The following is a 15,355-nucleotide window of genomic DNA, read 5'->3' as shown; positions in this document are numbered from 1 at the left end:
TTCGGCTGTGCAGCCACTGCCGACACCCAGGGGCAGGGGGGAGAGGGGGGCTCTGCCAGCCCATCCCAGGGACTGCCAACCTCATGAGGGCCCCCCAGCCCCACAGAGAGATTATCAGCCCCACAGAGAACCTGCAGCCCCATGGAGGGGTCTCCACTCCCACGGAGGGATTCCCATTCTCATGCAGGGACTCCCATCCCCATGAAGGGATCCCTGTCCTCATAGAGGGATCTCCAACCCCACAGAGGACCTGCAGACCCATGGAGTGACCCTCATCCCCATGGAGGGTTCCTCACCCCTATGGAGGAACCCCCATCCCCACGGAGGGATCCCCAATCTTATGGAGGGATCCCTGTCCCCATGGAGGGACCCTCAACCCCACAGAGGACCCACAGCCCCATGGAGGGGTTCCCTTACCCACGGAGGGATCCCATCCCCATGGAAGGATCCCATCCCCATGGAGGGCTCCATGTCCCCAGGGAGGCACCTGTGGGGCCAAGGGCAGCAGTGACAGGTGGGGATGAATCCCAGAATCTCAGGATGGGTCAGGCTGGAGGAGACTACTGTGGGTCTCCTGATCCCACCTCCCTGCTCCAGCAGGGCCATCCCGGAGCACACGGCACAGGATTGTGTCCAGAGGGTTCTGGAATATTCCCAGTGAGGGACACTCCACCCCTCCCTGGGCAGCCTGTTCAGAGCTCGGTCACTCACAGGGAAGAAGTTCTCCCTCCTGTCCAGCTGCAACCTCCTGGGCATCAGCTCCTGCCCGTTCCTCTCGTGCCATTGCTGGGCCCCCCGAGCAGAGCCTGCTCCATTCTCTGTCCCCTCCCTGCAGCCCCTGACACACCCTGGGGAGGGCCCTCCCAGTCTGCTCTGGATGCTGAGCAGCCCCAGCTCCCTCAGCCTTTCCTCAGGAGAGAGATGCTCCAGGCCAAAGGTAATTCAGTGTTTCACAGCCTTCACTGGACTCGCTGGAGCTCCATGTCCTTCTTGTCCAGAGGAGCCCAGACCTGAACACAGCACTTCTGGGGAGCCCCTCAGGGCTGAGGAAGGGGCAGGACCCCCCGCCCCTCTGCCAACGCTCCTCCTCACCCAGCCCAGGACCCCACGGGCCTCTTGGCCAGGTCCCGCACCTCATTAAACGCTCCAAGCGCTTCCTGAGTGTTGGGGTTTTCCTTTATAGGGCGGTGTTTGCTGTCGCTCCCATCTCATGGGATGGGAGGGCGGGACCCCCCGGACCTTGTGCCTCCGATGGGCGGGGCCTGAGCGGAGTGGGCGGGGCCTGGTCAGAGTGGGAGGGACTGGAGATCAGGGCGGTGGGCGGGGCAGGCTCGGGGGCGTGGTTATACGTGCAGGAGGCGTGGCCAGGTGGGCTGTGGTACGTGACCATGCGAAGGCGCGGCCAGGTGGACTGGGCGTGGCCTAATTGGAGTGGGCGGGACTGATGAGCGATGTGTAGGTGGAGGGCTGTTATGGGGGCGTGGCCATGCGGGCAGGGCCCTGGACAGGAGGTGTTGGGGGCGGGGCCAGTCGGTCTTGGGCGTGGTCGTGATGACTTGGGGGCGTGACCCAAATGGAGTGGGCGGGGCTGAGCAGCTGCCCTCGGACTATGGGGCGTGGTGATGTGGGAGAGGGGCGCGGCCAGGGCGGCCAGGGGCGTGTCTAGAGAGGGGGCGAGACGGGCAGAGCCGGCAGGGGCGGGGCGAGAGGGCGTGACCGCCCAGCGGGGGGCGTGTCCTTGCCGCAGGGGCGTGTCCATGGGTCGGGGGGCGCGGCTGGAGGTCGGGGAGCCGGGCGGGGGCGCCAGGGCCGCTGGGGGCGGGGCCACACGCGTGGGCGCGGCCTGAGTGGAGTGGGCGGGGCAGAGAGCGCGGCGCGGCTGACTGAGCCGGCGGGGGGCGGGGCCGCTGGGGGCGGGGCCGCACCGGGGGCGTGGCCTCGCCCTCAGCTGACCGGCCGCCATTTTGTCGGCGCCGGAGCCCAGCGCCGCCCGGAGCTGTGCCCACGGCCGGGGCCGCCCCTGCCCTGCCCGCCCTCCCGCCCGCCGGGGCTGCACTGCCCGCGCCCACGAGCCCTTCCGAGCCCCCCGGCATGTGAGCCTCCAGCACGGCTGCTCGCACCCGGCTCCGAGCGGCAGCAGCACCGCGGCGGCCCCCCCCACCCCCCACCCCGGCCGGGCCCGGCCCCCTCAGCCCGGCGCAGGCCCCGCCGCCGCCATGGCGCTGAAGATGGTGAAGGGCAGCATCGACCGCATGTTTGACAAGAACCTGCAGGACCTGGTGCGCGGTATCCGCAACCACAAGGAGGACGAGGTGAGGGCCGGGCCGGGGGTGTCGCGCTCGCTGCCCGGAGGGGCCGTGTCTGGGGTGCGGGTGTGGGTTCGGGGAAGGGGGAAGCGGGAATCAGAAGGAGGAAGGTGACGCCGGGGTGTGGGGACGGAGGGACAGGCTGGGAGAGAGCACGAAACTTCACAAGGGAGGGTCACGCTTAGTGCTCGCCTTCCCATTTAGTGTGGTATTGTGGCGTTGAGATCCCTGCTGTACATATATATATATACACATACACACACGTATATGAAGAATATAGAGGAATAATATAGAGGAATTCCTTCCTCCACAGCCCTACAGTCACGTGCAGGCAACTATATATTCTTCATCATGAAGCTGATCTACTGGAGGGCTGAGCTCAGTCATAATTCAGCTTTGAGGTTATTCATGTTGTGCATCTTCTGACTGGAATGTCCTTCTCTCAGAGCTCTTTCTAAGCAGCAATCAGTTGTGTGTGTTGGCCTGTTATCCCTCATGTATGAGAGGCACGTGATCAGGAAATTAGTATAGGTGAAATAATTAGTCATCAAGAATGTGTTATGTGAGACTCCACGGCGAGGTGTCACATGGTGACTGGGAGGTAACGGGCACTGAGGATGTCACTGATGTTCATCTTCAAGTAAATCACCACCTGAGAGAAGCTTTTTTATGTCTGTTGTAACAGTTGGGCTTTTCTGGGGTGTCGGGGAGTCGCTCTGGGTAGTAACAGGCTGAAAAAAATAAGACTACAATGTCTGTTTATACAAATACAATATCCAAGTGGTACCAGCTGTCCAAAGCATCTGGAAAAGTTGTGAACGTGTAGCTAGATTAAATACTTGGAAAACAGTTTTTTTCATTGCTGATGCTGCTGGGCTGAAACACAAGATAGAACTTTCAAAATCTCTGGACTGCTCAAATGGTTTTTAAGTCCCTCGTGCACAGGACAAGGTGTTGTTACACTTGGAAACTTCTATTTTTTTATAGAATATGCTGAGTTGGAAGGGACCCATCGGGATCATGGAATCAAGTTTATTTTAGTGTAAGTTAAATTTATGGGTGTTGGTTTGGTGGCAGAGGAAAACACTGCCCTGCAAAGAGTGGGAAACATGACAGAGAAGTGGAAAAACCATTTCTGTACGGATTTGTTACGAGTCTAATGCTCTCCCCAGACCTGGCCCTGGTGAGCTGTGTTGCTATGAGTACTCCCCAGAGCAGTTTGTGTGTTGTGCTGCTTTTAGTAAACCTGCTTTATTCTTTTGTGCTTAGGGCAGAAAATGTTTCATCAACTCTCAGACCTCTGAGGATCCCCCTGATGAAGGTCCAGGCTGGTCCAGGACCAGTGGCCCCAGTTGTTTGAGAAGAATTGAACGTGCTGTTCTCCTTTGTAAAACAGTTCTGTCACAAACAGCTTCCTAAAGAGCACAAGTGCAGAATGAGCAGGTTCCTGTGCATCATGAGCCACTCCGAGCTTGTTTTCAGTCTGTGACAAGAAATGGTTAAAATACATTGGCTTTGGTGTCCTTTGGAGTCAGGAAAGAACACTCCTTGGATAATTTTATAGGGCTCTGTGTATTTGAAGGAAGCTGTTACTCAATATATTCACATTCTGGGATTTTGTGACGTCAGAGCAAAAGTGTTGTCTGTTACAATACATTTTAAACTCTTTAATTTGGAGTAGAAGTGATAAGATTTCAAAATAGATAACTGTAGGGATAATTCCTTTTTATATCCTCATGAGCACAGCATAAATTAACCCCCAAATTCAGGGTGTGTCCAGCTCATTAAGATGTTGCACTGGTGAAATGTGTGTGTTCTGTGGCACAGACTGTTTGGGAATCCTTCAAAGAGTTTGCTTAATTCCATGGGAGTGGCTGCAAACAGCACAGGACTGTGCCTTTTCCTGGCTCAGCTGGAAACCTGCTGTTGAGCTTTAGGGCCTGGATTAAATGCTTCCCAGGCAGTGGTCAGGGACATTTGCTAACTTTCAGGTGATGTTACAAAATCAGAATTATCCTTTGGAGGAAGTAGCTGCAAAAATTCTTCCTCTTTCTCCTACAGTGCTCCCATTGTTCATTGTATCTATTAAATGTTGCTCCAGTACTGAATGTAGTTGTTCAACCAACATTTGTGTGTCTCAAGGATAAATGTTTAAGCTTAAGACACACAGTCTGTCCTATTCAGAACAGTAAATTTGTTTTAAATAAACAGCAGTGTGCTGGGGAGGACGTTGGCTGTTGGTCTCAGCTCAACAGGAGTTATTCTGTGAAGAGTTGTCTCTGGAAAGGACAGTGGTTGTTAAACGAAAACAACACAAAGAAATGAAGGTGTGATTTTTGCTCTGGTTTCTGATTTAGTTATTTTATAGGTGTTTTGTCTTTTGGAATTTAATCATACAGAAAAATCTGCCATCACTTTTCTTGTCTTTGTGGGCAAGGAAGGTTTATTCCTTTGCCCTTCCTGCACAGGTCCCACTGCAGGTGAGTGGTTTGTGTTTCCCTGTCCCCTCCAGGCTGTGCTTGCACTGGGGGATGGACCAGGTGCTTCTCCCCTCATCTCACACGTGGGTTCCTCGGTGCAGCTCTTTGACAGCCCCACTGTGCTCTTGCTTCTTGGGTTTGTGATCCCCCTGTGTTGCTGGGACCCCAAATCTCACACCCAAGGGAGGCTACAGCTCTTTATGGATACATTCCCTGTCCTGCTCAGCTCACAGAGGAGCTGAGGGTGCTGAGGCCTGCAGCTCCCAGCCTCTCTGCAGGACATAATCCCTGTCAGAGGCATTCCCATTGTGCTTCCTGGTCTGTATCCAAGGCTGGGCCAGTTACTTTGAGTTTAAACCACTGCTGCTGAAGGCTGTGAGGTGAGAGGGATGAGGTGGTTAACACAGTCACTGTTCTGGGCAGACTTACTCTGTGCATTTTCCAGTTTTCCAGGGAATACTGGAGCTGCATCATGGGCCAGGGGGAAGGATGAGGTGGCAGAACAGCATTAGCTCCTTCCTGGGTTTGACACGTCGTGTTTACCTTCCAACACTTCAGTCCCTGTGGTGTTTCCCAGAGCCAGTTCAAAGTCTGAGGGAAAGCCAGACATTCCAAGAACAACTTGATCCTGCTGTGTTCTCCCAACTTTCACTTCCAATACCTCGTTCTCTCCCTTTCTTTTGGAAAATGAATCCTTTTACTTGTGAAAGCTGTGAGTCTTTCATGGTTTTGTACCCCATGGAGTAACTTCTCCCACTTTGTGCCTACTCCTTATGGATCTGCTACACAGCACACTCAGCTTGAACCCCAGGCTGTTAGACGTATACTGGATTTTTTCCAAGTTATTCCAAACTGATAGATGCTGTCTGTTCTCCTAAATGTGAAATAAGGGGTGGGATAATCCTGTGATGCTGTTTGGCTCTTGCACAGTGTTTTGTGTTCGCAGTTAAGAAATTGGTTGTTCCCACCAAGGAAGCTCCTGTCAGATGCTGTAGTGAGAGCCTCCTTTATAAAACTGAAATGATAAAGGAACAGAAACAGAGATGTTAATCAGGTGCTTTGTCCCGTCCAGACCATAGCCCTCTGTTTCGGGTGTCTTTGATTTACTGGAAGACACTTCTGGAGGGAGAAGGGATTAAAAAAGTCCTGCATGAAATGTCTGCACACTTCTCTCATAACTTGAGAAAATCACCTCCCTCTTCTCTCAGACTCTGCTTTGTGTGCCAGGATCAACCCTTTGTGTTTCTGTTAATTGATCCTTTCAGGGAAAAGCATATTAAAAAATTCATTTTGTTCTCTGTGGTGTTTGGTGATAAGTATCTTGTTGCTGGTTTACATTTAGGAAGCTGTTTTGTACAGAAGCAAGTTGGAAGAGCGAAAGGAGCGATCCGTGCTTCTGGCTGGAAAAAAAATTAATGTCAGTCGTTGACATAATGCTGAAGAGAAATGTTTCACTGCTCAGCCTGGGCTTCCCAACCTGGCAGCAGGTTACCTAAGGACAGGGGACTTGCGTTGTTAAAAACACTTATTCCTCTAAGTAAAGGGCTGCTGTGCTCCAGTGCACACTTCAGCTTCTCCTCTGACATGTCTCAGATGAAGTGATGTCTTGAGGAGCTTTGAGAAATCTTTGAACATGGCAGAAGTCTGGGCCCAGCCTGTCATGAGCGAGGCCAAAGGCCTTCTAATGCTGTGGGTTCTGGGCCCCGGCCACTGGGGGAGTATTAGGATCTAATGGCAAGGGATGTGGGATGGAACATGCTCAGGGAATTTTGAGGAACGCTGAGAAGCCTGTTGGTGCCTGAGGCTGTGCCGTTGGCTGCTGACAGACACTCTTTGAGGCTCTGCAGCATCAGTTACTGTGTGGCTTGTGTGTGTTAATATCTTTGAAGGGAGCTCATTATTCCACCCACTTTCGAGTGGCTCTGGGGTTGCTATTGTTAATTCTTTGAATCACTGGGAAAGACAAAGTCGGAAATAGAAACAATACACAAAGAGGGTTGGGTAAGGACCTCACACCAGTGGGGAAAAACCAATCTGGGATGTGTGAGTGTCCTGCCTCACCTGCCCTGTCACAGGGACAGGGCCTGGAGCGTGGAACACGAGCCAAGGCGTGGCTCTGTTCCCCTGCAGGAGCTGCTGAGCCTTTGCATTAGTGCTGCCTTTCATTAGCTTCTTGCTTTCTCCTGTATTAAATATTACTTAATTGGCTGTGGCATAAGTGGGGCTAATAGCTTTGTTCCCAGTCCAGGTTGTTTTGTAGCTGTCTCTGCTGAGGGTTTGAAATGATCCAGACGTGTGGAAGTAAATATTGTGCAGGCCCAGGGCAGGGGAAGAGCTTTCTGCTACCTAAGGAATGGAGTGGCCATACACTGTGGCTTTAGTGGGGCCAGGAAAGGAACAGCCCAAAAAATCAAAGTACAATACAGATATAAATTCCATTTCTGCACCGTGATCGTGTTCAGAGACTTGTTTATTTGCTGCTTTTTGATGCACATCTTGGTCCCAGTGCTGAGTACAGAAAATGGGGCCTTTTGTGATTTCCTGTCATCAGTGGCCACTCAAGTGACTAAAAAGCTCTTCCTCCACAGTGTGGGTCAGAGAATACACTTGTGTAGGGAGAGTACCTTTAGATTTTTCACTTGGGAGTGTTCCTGAAAATGTGTCCTGTTCCTGGTGCCGTGTAAAGAGCAGCAAGGGCAGCATTACAGACAGAACAGAGTCATGGGACCAGTTACAAAGAAGTGTTTGTGCTCCTTAGGTTATTAAAAACCTCTGATCGTTGAAATGCTTCCTAATCTAAAGAGGAGTCTGCTAAAATCCTGGTGGCAGGAAGCATAAAGGTATTGGAGTAGGGTAAAAGGTGCAGAAAATAACATGGTTAGTGGGGGTGGTAGTAGCTCATAAAGGTGCTTTTTTTAAATGAGAAGCAAATGTTCGAAGTAACTGAATTAACTCAAATAAGTGAGTCCTGTTGAATCCTGAGTGTAACTGGGCAGGAAGAATGTTTGGGTCATACCAGCTCTCCTCAGTTGCTGAGCAGTCAGGGTTTGTAAACCACAGAGTTCAGTGCTGGTTTTGGATTAGCTGTTTCTTTTTATATTGTTGTTTCTGTCATGACCTAGATGTTCAAAACTGAGGACTTCCACTGAGAGATTCCCATGGTAAAAGGTGTGTAAATGGAGGGAGGTGTCGGTGTGGGAGTGTTGGAACTTTCTCCTGGTTGGCTCAGGCTTCATGGCAGGGCTGTATAAAATCCATCACTCCAAGCTATCACTGAGTCAGCTCCAGCCTGGAGAGTGTACCTGTGTTTGGAGAGAATGGTGTGATTGTACAGCAGGGAGGAGTGAACAAACTTACTTTAACGACACAAATATTTGTGCTGAATTTCAGTCAGCAATGGGCACCAACAGTGTTTTTCTTCATTATCCTCCTTACCTTTCCATAACTGTAAAGTTCTCATGGCTGTTACAGCTTTGTAATTTTTCAGTGTTCCATTTTTACATAGTATTAGTACATCATTAAGCATCTTTTTTTGTGATGTTTCCCTCTGAACTGATGCCAGTCAGCTGAGTCTCTGCAACAATAGCTACTTTAGTTCCCTAGGAGGAAGTGACTGTTTCCTATGCATCCAACAAAGCACGTGCTTGTAATGAAGCCTGACTTTATCAGAGCCTGAAACTGCACAGAGGGATGTCTGAAATGAGCAAGCTGAAAAATCTACTGTAAAAACACTTGCAGAGCTTTTTGCAAAGTAAGGTAAAAATAAAACTTTGAGTACATCTTGTATTTGCACTTTTATCTGGTGCAGTTCTCTTAAAAGTTGTCTGCTTGGATATGGTTTAGACAGCAGAGGGCCCCAAGGATTTGTTTAATTGCTGCAATTAAATTAACAAATGCTGTGATCAGATGGGACATGTATTTATATTAAGGGACTGATCATTCTGGAGATAATTAAGGGCCATCTCCAGACCCTGCTGCTGGTACCTGTTTGCTGATTCACACCAGGGTTTGGGGGTTGCTGTTCCCCCTTCACTGTTGACACCTTGGCCAAACCTGCCCGTGAGGGGTCAGGATGGCTCTGAAATCCTTTTTTGTGTGAAACACTGAATTACCTTTGGCCTGGAGCATCTCTCTCCTGAGGAAAGGCTGAGGGAGCTGGGGCTGCTCAGCATCCAGAGCAGACTGGGAGGGGCCTCCCCAGGGTGTGTCAGGGGCTGCAGGGAGGGGACAGAGAATGGAGCAGGCTCTGCTCGGGGGGCCCAGCAATGGCACGAGAGGAACGGGCAGGAGCTGATGCCCAGGAGGTTGCAGCTGGACAGGAGGGAGAACTTCTTCCCTGTGAGTGACCGAGCTCTGAACAGGCTGCCCAGGGAGGGGTGGAGTGTCCCTCACTGGGAATATTCCAGAACACAGTTCATGTGCTCTGGGGTGACCCTGCTGGAGCAGGAGGTGGGACCAGGTGACGCACACTGGTCCCTTCCAGCCTGACCTGGTCTGGGATTCCATAGACCACCCAAAAGCAGCTTTCCATGGGGAATTGCTGGAACACCCCAGTGCTCCAGGAACGCGGTGGTGCTGCCGTGCTCAGCCCGTCTGGGTGCATGTGCTGGCCTGGGTCTGGCTCTGATTCACTTTGGACAAGCAGCTGTTTCTTCCCTGCAACCCTTGTGTTATGTACCTGTTCAGAAGGTCACCTGTGGTTTTGTGGTGCCTTAAGGGGCTGTGGTGGCTGGTCTGGATTTGGTATCTGCTCTGAAACTGGTGCACAGCTCCTGCACAGCGTCTCTCTGGATCAAAGTTTTTCTTGGTTTATGGGTCAGTTTAGGATACATCATGGCAGGTTTCAGTTGGTATGTATAACTCCAGCAAACAGAAGGAAAACAAAAAACTGTAAATTGACCTCTTGCATTCCTTCCTCGGTGTTGTTTGGCCAAGGAGCCTTGTGATCTCGCTGTGGTTGGAATGGACAAGGGGCACTGGGTAATGCATCGTGTTTCTAATAAATAATATAGAAAGAAGTCTGCTGCAAATGGCCCAGCAGAGGCTCACCCTGGTGCTTCCAGGGTGTGTCACCCAGGAGAACAGCACATTGTCTGGCATCCTTACCTCAGGATGGGTGAATAAATCCCTGGAAAGCTGGGGAGCAAGGACAAACTCAGTCGTGCTGGAACGTGTACAGCCACGCTGTTTGTCAGCAGCTGAGTGAAAGATAAGCTTGGCTTTAGGAAGGTGCCTTCCAAGTTGTGTTTCCTGAGCTCGCTCTTGCACTCGGTGCCCTCTGCTCTGCTGGACTTTGGCTGGAATGAGCTCAGTGCACTTTCCCACTCACTGCTCGTGCTCTGGGCTGTTCTCATTGCTCTCCACGGCTCTGCTGGAGAGAGGCTGAGGAGTGTGTGTGGGAGCACCCTTGGAATTCTCTTCCTACCCAACCATGGAGAAATCTTAACAAAGGATCTTGTTACTTTTCCCAAAGAGCTTTTCCTCCAGTATTTGAGCAATGTAATATTTTTACTTAACATCTGATATGTTGATTTCTGATGCTTTCCAGTGAGTGGAAAGCAGCACCTTTTGCTTTTTCATGCTCTTGGCTGTTAGTTCAGTTGATCAGTTCTGTGCTGTCGTGGTACAGTGCTCATGTCCAGGGACTGCAAGCACTAAGTATAGACATTCTGACTAGTTCAGTGGTGTTTGGCATGAAGTGCTGCTTTTGGGGGGCCTGATAGAAGCCTGGCAAGTGATCCATATTTCTTCCCAGCCTTCTTCCTGAGGCTGAGCTGTGCTGAGCTGTGCTGAGCTGTAACAGGATCTGCCTGAGGCACCAACGAGTTTTGAAAGTTGCTTCACCTCCAGGAGGTGTCTGGGGTGTAACTGCCTTTGGTGTGAAGCATCCTGGTCATGTCACATGGCCCGTGTCCCACAGGTAATGTTTCTTAGGGTTATTATAAAGAGAAAGAAGAGAGAAAAAGGAGGGGTGGTTGTTGCTGGTTTCCTGGAAGTTGATCTTCCTCTCATGTGAGATCATCATGTGCTTGTGCTCAGCGTGATTTCATGGAGTTCATTTCAAAGTCTTACCAAAAACTGATAAATCCTACAGTGTTTAAAACAAAAGAAACGTCATATTTTATGCTTGTTATTTAATTTTATGTTCTAATTGTTCCAAACTTTTATGGTTTAGAATGGTGTAATTACACGTTTACATTGGAAAATACCTTGCTTGTTGTGGCATTCACTGTTAATAATCCTTTCCTTAAAACACTATATTTAACCCTGAAAGAGCAAGAGAAAGAAGGATAATATTTACTGACATTTTGCTCTTCCGTCTGGGTTGGAAGGGCTGTTGCAGTGAGTGACAGGTTTGATCTCAGATCAAGTGCATTTGGTTTGCTGGACTGTAACCCTGAGTGGGCAGGAAAGGTTCTGCAGTGGTCTCCATTCCAACTTCAGTGTCTTCTCATGAGCTGGTGGAAGGACAGCATGGACAGTCACATTTCCTAGGAATGTAATTGTTGTTCAGATTAGGGATTTTTAACTTGGTTCACATATGGCTTGAAAAAATTGAGTCTTTCCTGAATGTCTCTGAAATTGTCAGTAAACCCCAGGTTCTGTCTTGGCCCGAGCTTGGAATAAGGTTTTAGTGTTTTTCAAAGTTAATTCAAAAAACATGGCTTGGGAAATGAAAAATCCTGTAAAGTGACATTTTGGCTTCTTACCATGACCCACTTTCCCTTCATTTCAAAGGGACTGTGTCTTTGATTCATGATACCTTCCTTTTTGTTTTAGCACTCACACTCATTTAAATGCACATATTTTCAAGGTGAGATCTTGGAATTCTTGAGGAATTTTAACTTATTTTAAAAACAGCTTCTGTATCTTGTTAATGGCTATAAAATGCCTACAGCATCTCTTGGGTGGAATGCACTGAGCAGTGCAGTTGTGGCCGTGCTGTTTGCTCAGCTTTGTAATCTCAGCTCCCATCTGCAGCTGTGCTCGGCTTTAGCTGGGCTGCTCCGGGCTGTTCTGAGCTCCTGCTTGGGGGGATGGCAGTGAGAACAATCACCCAGTGGTTGCTATAGCATTTCATTAAGGAGCCTTTTCCACCGAGCTGGGAAAGGCTCCTTTCCCACTTGGCAGCCGAGCAGGAATAAAAGAGCTCCTCTCAGCTCCTTCTGCTGTGCTCTCAGAGCCCTCCAGCTCTGCCCCTGCTGCCGGCCTTGTGCCTGATGGCTCTGCTGCTCCTCACACCAGTGAAAAGCTGCCTCACTCCCTCAGCTGTCTGGCTGGGCACGGCCAGAGGGCTGTAAATGCTGGCACTCAGGAGCTCCCCAGTCCCCTGGCCGGAATGTGTGAGGAGACTTCAAATTACAGTGCCACAGGATTAGTAACAAATTAATAGTTAAGAAATATATTGATAATATAATGAATATTGTGAGTATAAACGATGAGGTGAGGCTGTACCTGGAGTCAGTTCTGGGCCCCTCATGACACTGAGGGGCTGGAGTGTGCCCAGGGAAGGAAATGGAGCTGGGGAAGGGGCTGGGGGAACCTTCTGGCTCTGCAACCCCCTGACAGGAGGGGGGAGCTGGGGGGGGTCGGGCTCTGCTGCCAGGGAACAAGGGACAGGAGGAGAGGGAACAGCCTCAAGTTACACCAGGGGAGGTTTAGATTGGATATTAGGGAATATTTCTCAATGGAGAGGGTGGTCAGGCACTGGCACAGCTGCCCAGGGCAGTGGTGGAGTCACCACCCCTGGGAGTGTTCAGACATCGTGTGGATGTGGCACCTGGGGACAGGGGTTAGTGCTGAACAGTAACAAGCGTTGGACGTGGTGATCTTGGAGGTCTTTTCCAGCCTTAATGATTCTGTGATTCATGGGACTTCAAAACCATTTAAGGAAAAACTGAGCCAGTGGTATTCTGGGAAATATTTATTTTTAATTACCACACCAGGAAATTCCTATATTAGAAGGATTTATGCAGAAACAATCAGTGCTGGGAAGGATGTCCTGATTCTGTCCTGCTTCAGTATATAACTGTGTGTGTGTAGGGGGTTCTCCCAAACACTTATTGCACTGCTGGTTGTTCTCCCTTTTCCGGGTGGTCTGACCCCACCAGGAGCTGCAGTGGGGCCTGAGGCTGTGGCTCAGTCAGTGCTTTGGTGCAGGTGGTGCCTGGGGCTGTGCCCAGGGCAGCAGTTCCATGAGGCAGAGCCTCACTGAGGATCCTCTCCCGCCTCTGTGTTCCCTCCGTGCTCATGGGGGAGGTGAATCTGGCTGGGTGTGGTGATTGGGCTTCACAGTTAAGTGGGAGACTAAATAGATCAGTTTTCCTCATATTGCTCACTCAGGGCAGTGCTGCTCCACCAGATTAACAAAAAGTTAATACCTGCTGATCCTATAAAGCTTTCTATATATAGGGGCTGTCATTCCTTGTAGTGGTTTGGGATTTGAAGTACAGCTGTTTTGGGAGGACTTCTTTCTGCTCTTCATAATCCCTTTTTTTTTGTGGTCTCAGATCTGATTGTGAGTTCTGTAATGTACTTTTGCAGAAGTTGGACTGACGGGTAGGCAGGGATTTGTCTGGGGGATGCTGGGGCTGTGACTCCACTGTGCCAGGCTGCACACTACTGAACTTTTCTGTATCTAGTTATCTTTATTTCCCCTCCCTGCTCACACAGTGGTTTCTGTTCACCTCCAAAGAAGCTGCCAGGAAGCTTAAACTCATATTTGAATAGTTTGGGGATAGATCCAGTGGGAAAAGACAGTGAGGCTTTCTGATAATGGCCAGGAGGACTGAGCCCCTGTGTCAGTGCTGTGCACTGAGATCCAGTGCTGGCCTCGCTGCCCGGGATGTGGCACCACGATCCACACGGGGAGGATTCTGTGACACTGCTCCAGCGTGCTCTTCTGGGAGCATGAAATATTCAAGGCCAGGTACAATGTGTTTGAGGATCAGTTCCATGTTTCGTAAGTCCCTCTTTCAGCATCTTTGTTCAAGTATTTATTTTCTGCTCTCAAGTTTTTGTAGTTTAAGCTCAAGAGTTTAAAGTCCTGTGTGCATTGTCTGGACCTGAATCGCTTTCAGGTTTAGGATCCCAAATCTTCTGCTTCTGGGTGAAGTCCCCTGGACATTGTTAAGCATTTGGGGGCAATCCCCAGTCTTGGCAGGTGTGATCCACTCACCTGTATCCAGGAGGACGGGTGGGAATCGTGTAGAGAAAAGGGTTGTTTGGTGTTTCCAGTGCCCTCCCTTGACGTGAAAATTCCCATTGCAAAGATACTATTTCTATCCCATATACAGGCATTTAGGAATACCTGAAATTTCTTCAGGCCAGTCAACTTGTATGTTGAAAATATCTTTTGGTGGAAGGTAGTGGTGTTCAGGCAGGGTTTTATTTGGGAATTAGGTAGTCTGCCTCTGACCTGGTTCCTCTGGCAGTTAATTTATTTGTGTGGAATGTGAAATGCCCTGGTGCATACGTGGCTTTCAGAAGAGATTATTTCTCTGCATTTCAATTTTCATGTTTTCTGTAACAGATACCTTCAGCACTTAAATCATAATTAATTGTGAACTGGAAGAATCTCTGGCTGAGCTAACCCTGCTTATAAAGTAAAATCTGTGCAGATATTGTTAAATCCCATGTTTGCCACATCCTTCCCACAAGCACAGATATGATTGTTTGGAAAGACACAAAGGACCAATATTTAAGTGTAAACATTGTGACATTTGGCTCTTTGAATTGCTGAGAAATTCATACAAATAAGTGTTATTATCAAAATGAGTAAATGGCAAAAGGGCTCAACTAAGATGAACTGGGTGTGGTTTATGACTTTCCGTGGAACTGCAGGGCTGGGGGGAAGGCAAGGAGCACCTGTATCCCTTCAGGCAGGAGGATGGTTGTGGGTGCACCCCTGCAGTGCCATCATGTGCAGGGTGCCCAAAAGTGGAGTACCTCAGCATATCTTCCTCGGTCACCTGGAATGTGGGGCTTACTAACAGCATTTGACACAGGTTTTTGTAGTCACGTAGTGAGCAGGTTCTCTGGCATCCCACAGGGGTGAGGGAGCGTTCCAGGAATGGTGACCTGGGCTTTGTTCAGACCCCTGGTGCTCAAATCTCCGATGAACAACTTTATTTTTGCAAATTTTGGAATTCAGAGCTCTGGACTGAGCAGTGTAATTGTGAAGGAGGGGGAGGAGAAGGGAAACCACCAAAGAAAGGGCTCAGTGCACTTTTGGTTTGGTCACAGAATTGTGATGGTTTTTTAACAAGTAGTTCCATCAGAACTGAGTGTGTGCTGAACTGTGTGTGTGTGTGAGATTTGGTGCTTGCAGGTGCTGGGTTCTGCTGCTTCTCCCCTCTCCAGAGCTGGTAAAGGAACCCACATTTGCTTGTTTGTTTGTTTTCCTCAGGCCAAATACATCTCGCAGTGCATCGATGAGATCAAGCAGGAGCTGAAGCAGGACAACATCGCAGTGAAGGCCAACGCCGTCTGCAAACTGACCTATGTGAGTGCCTTTGGCATCCCAGGGCCTGGCAGCTGGGGTTGTGCTGCCCTGCAGCCAGTCTGGGG

General features: G+C 49.9%; 1 protein-coding gene across 1 annotated transcript in view; it reads left to right on the top strand.

Annotated features, from left to right (window-relative positions):
* The first annotated feature begins 2,048 nt into the window (after positions 1–2,048).
* Positions 2,049–15,355, top strand: part of AP3D1 (adaptor related protein complex 3 subunit delta 1) — a 41,547-nt gene continuing 28,240 nt past the window's right edge. Inside the window, exons 1-2 of the mRNA XM_027668297.1 lie at positions 2,049–2,312; positions 15,195–15,290. Of these exons, the coding sequence (XP_027524098.1) occupies positions 2,217–2,312; positions 15,195–15,290 (192 nt within the window). The 5' untranslated portion in view covers positions 2,049–2,216. The remainder of the gene's footprint in view (positions 2,313–15,194; positions 15,291–15,355) is intronic.

The sequence above is a fragment of the Corapipo altera genome, unplaced genomic scaffold (genome assembly GCF_003945725.1).
Source record: "Corapipo altera isolate COAL_440 unplaced genomic scaffold, ASM394572v1 138, whole genome shotgun sequence".
Taxonomy (NCBI): domain Eukaryota; kingdom Metazoa; phylum Chordata; class Aves; order Passeriformes; family Pipridae; genus Corapipo; species Corapipo altera.
This window is presented reverse-complemented; position numbering and strand designations above follow the sequence as displayed.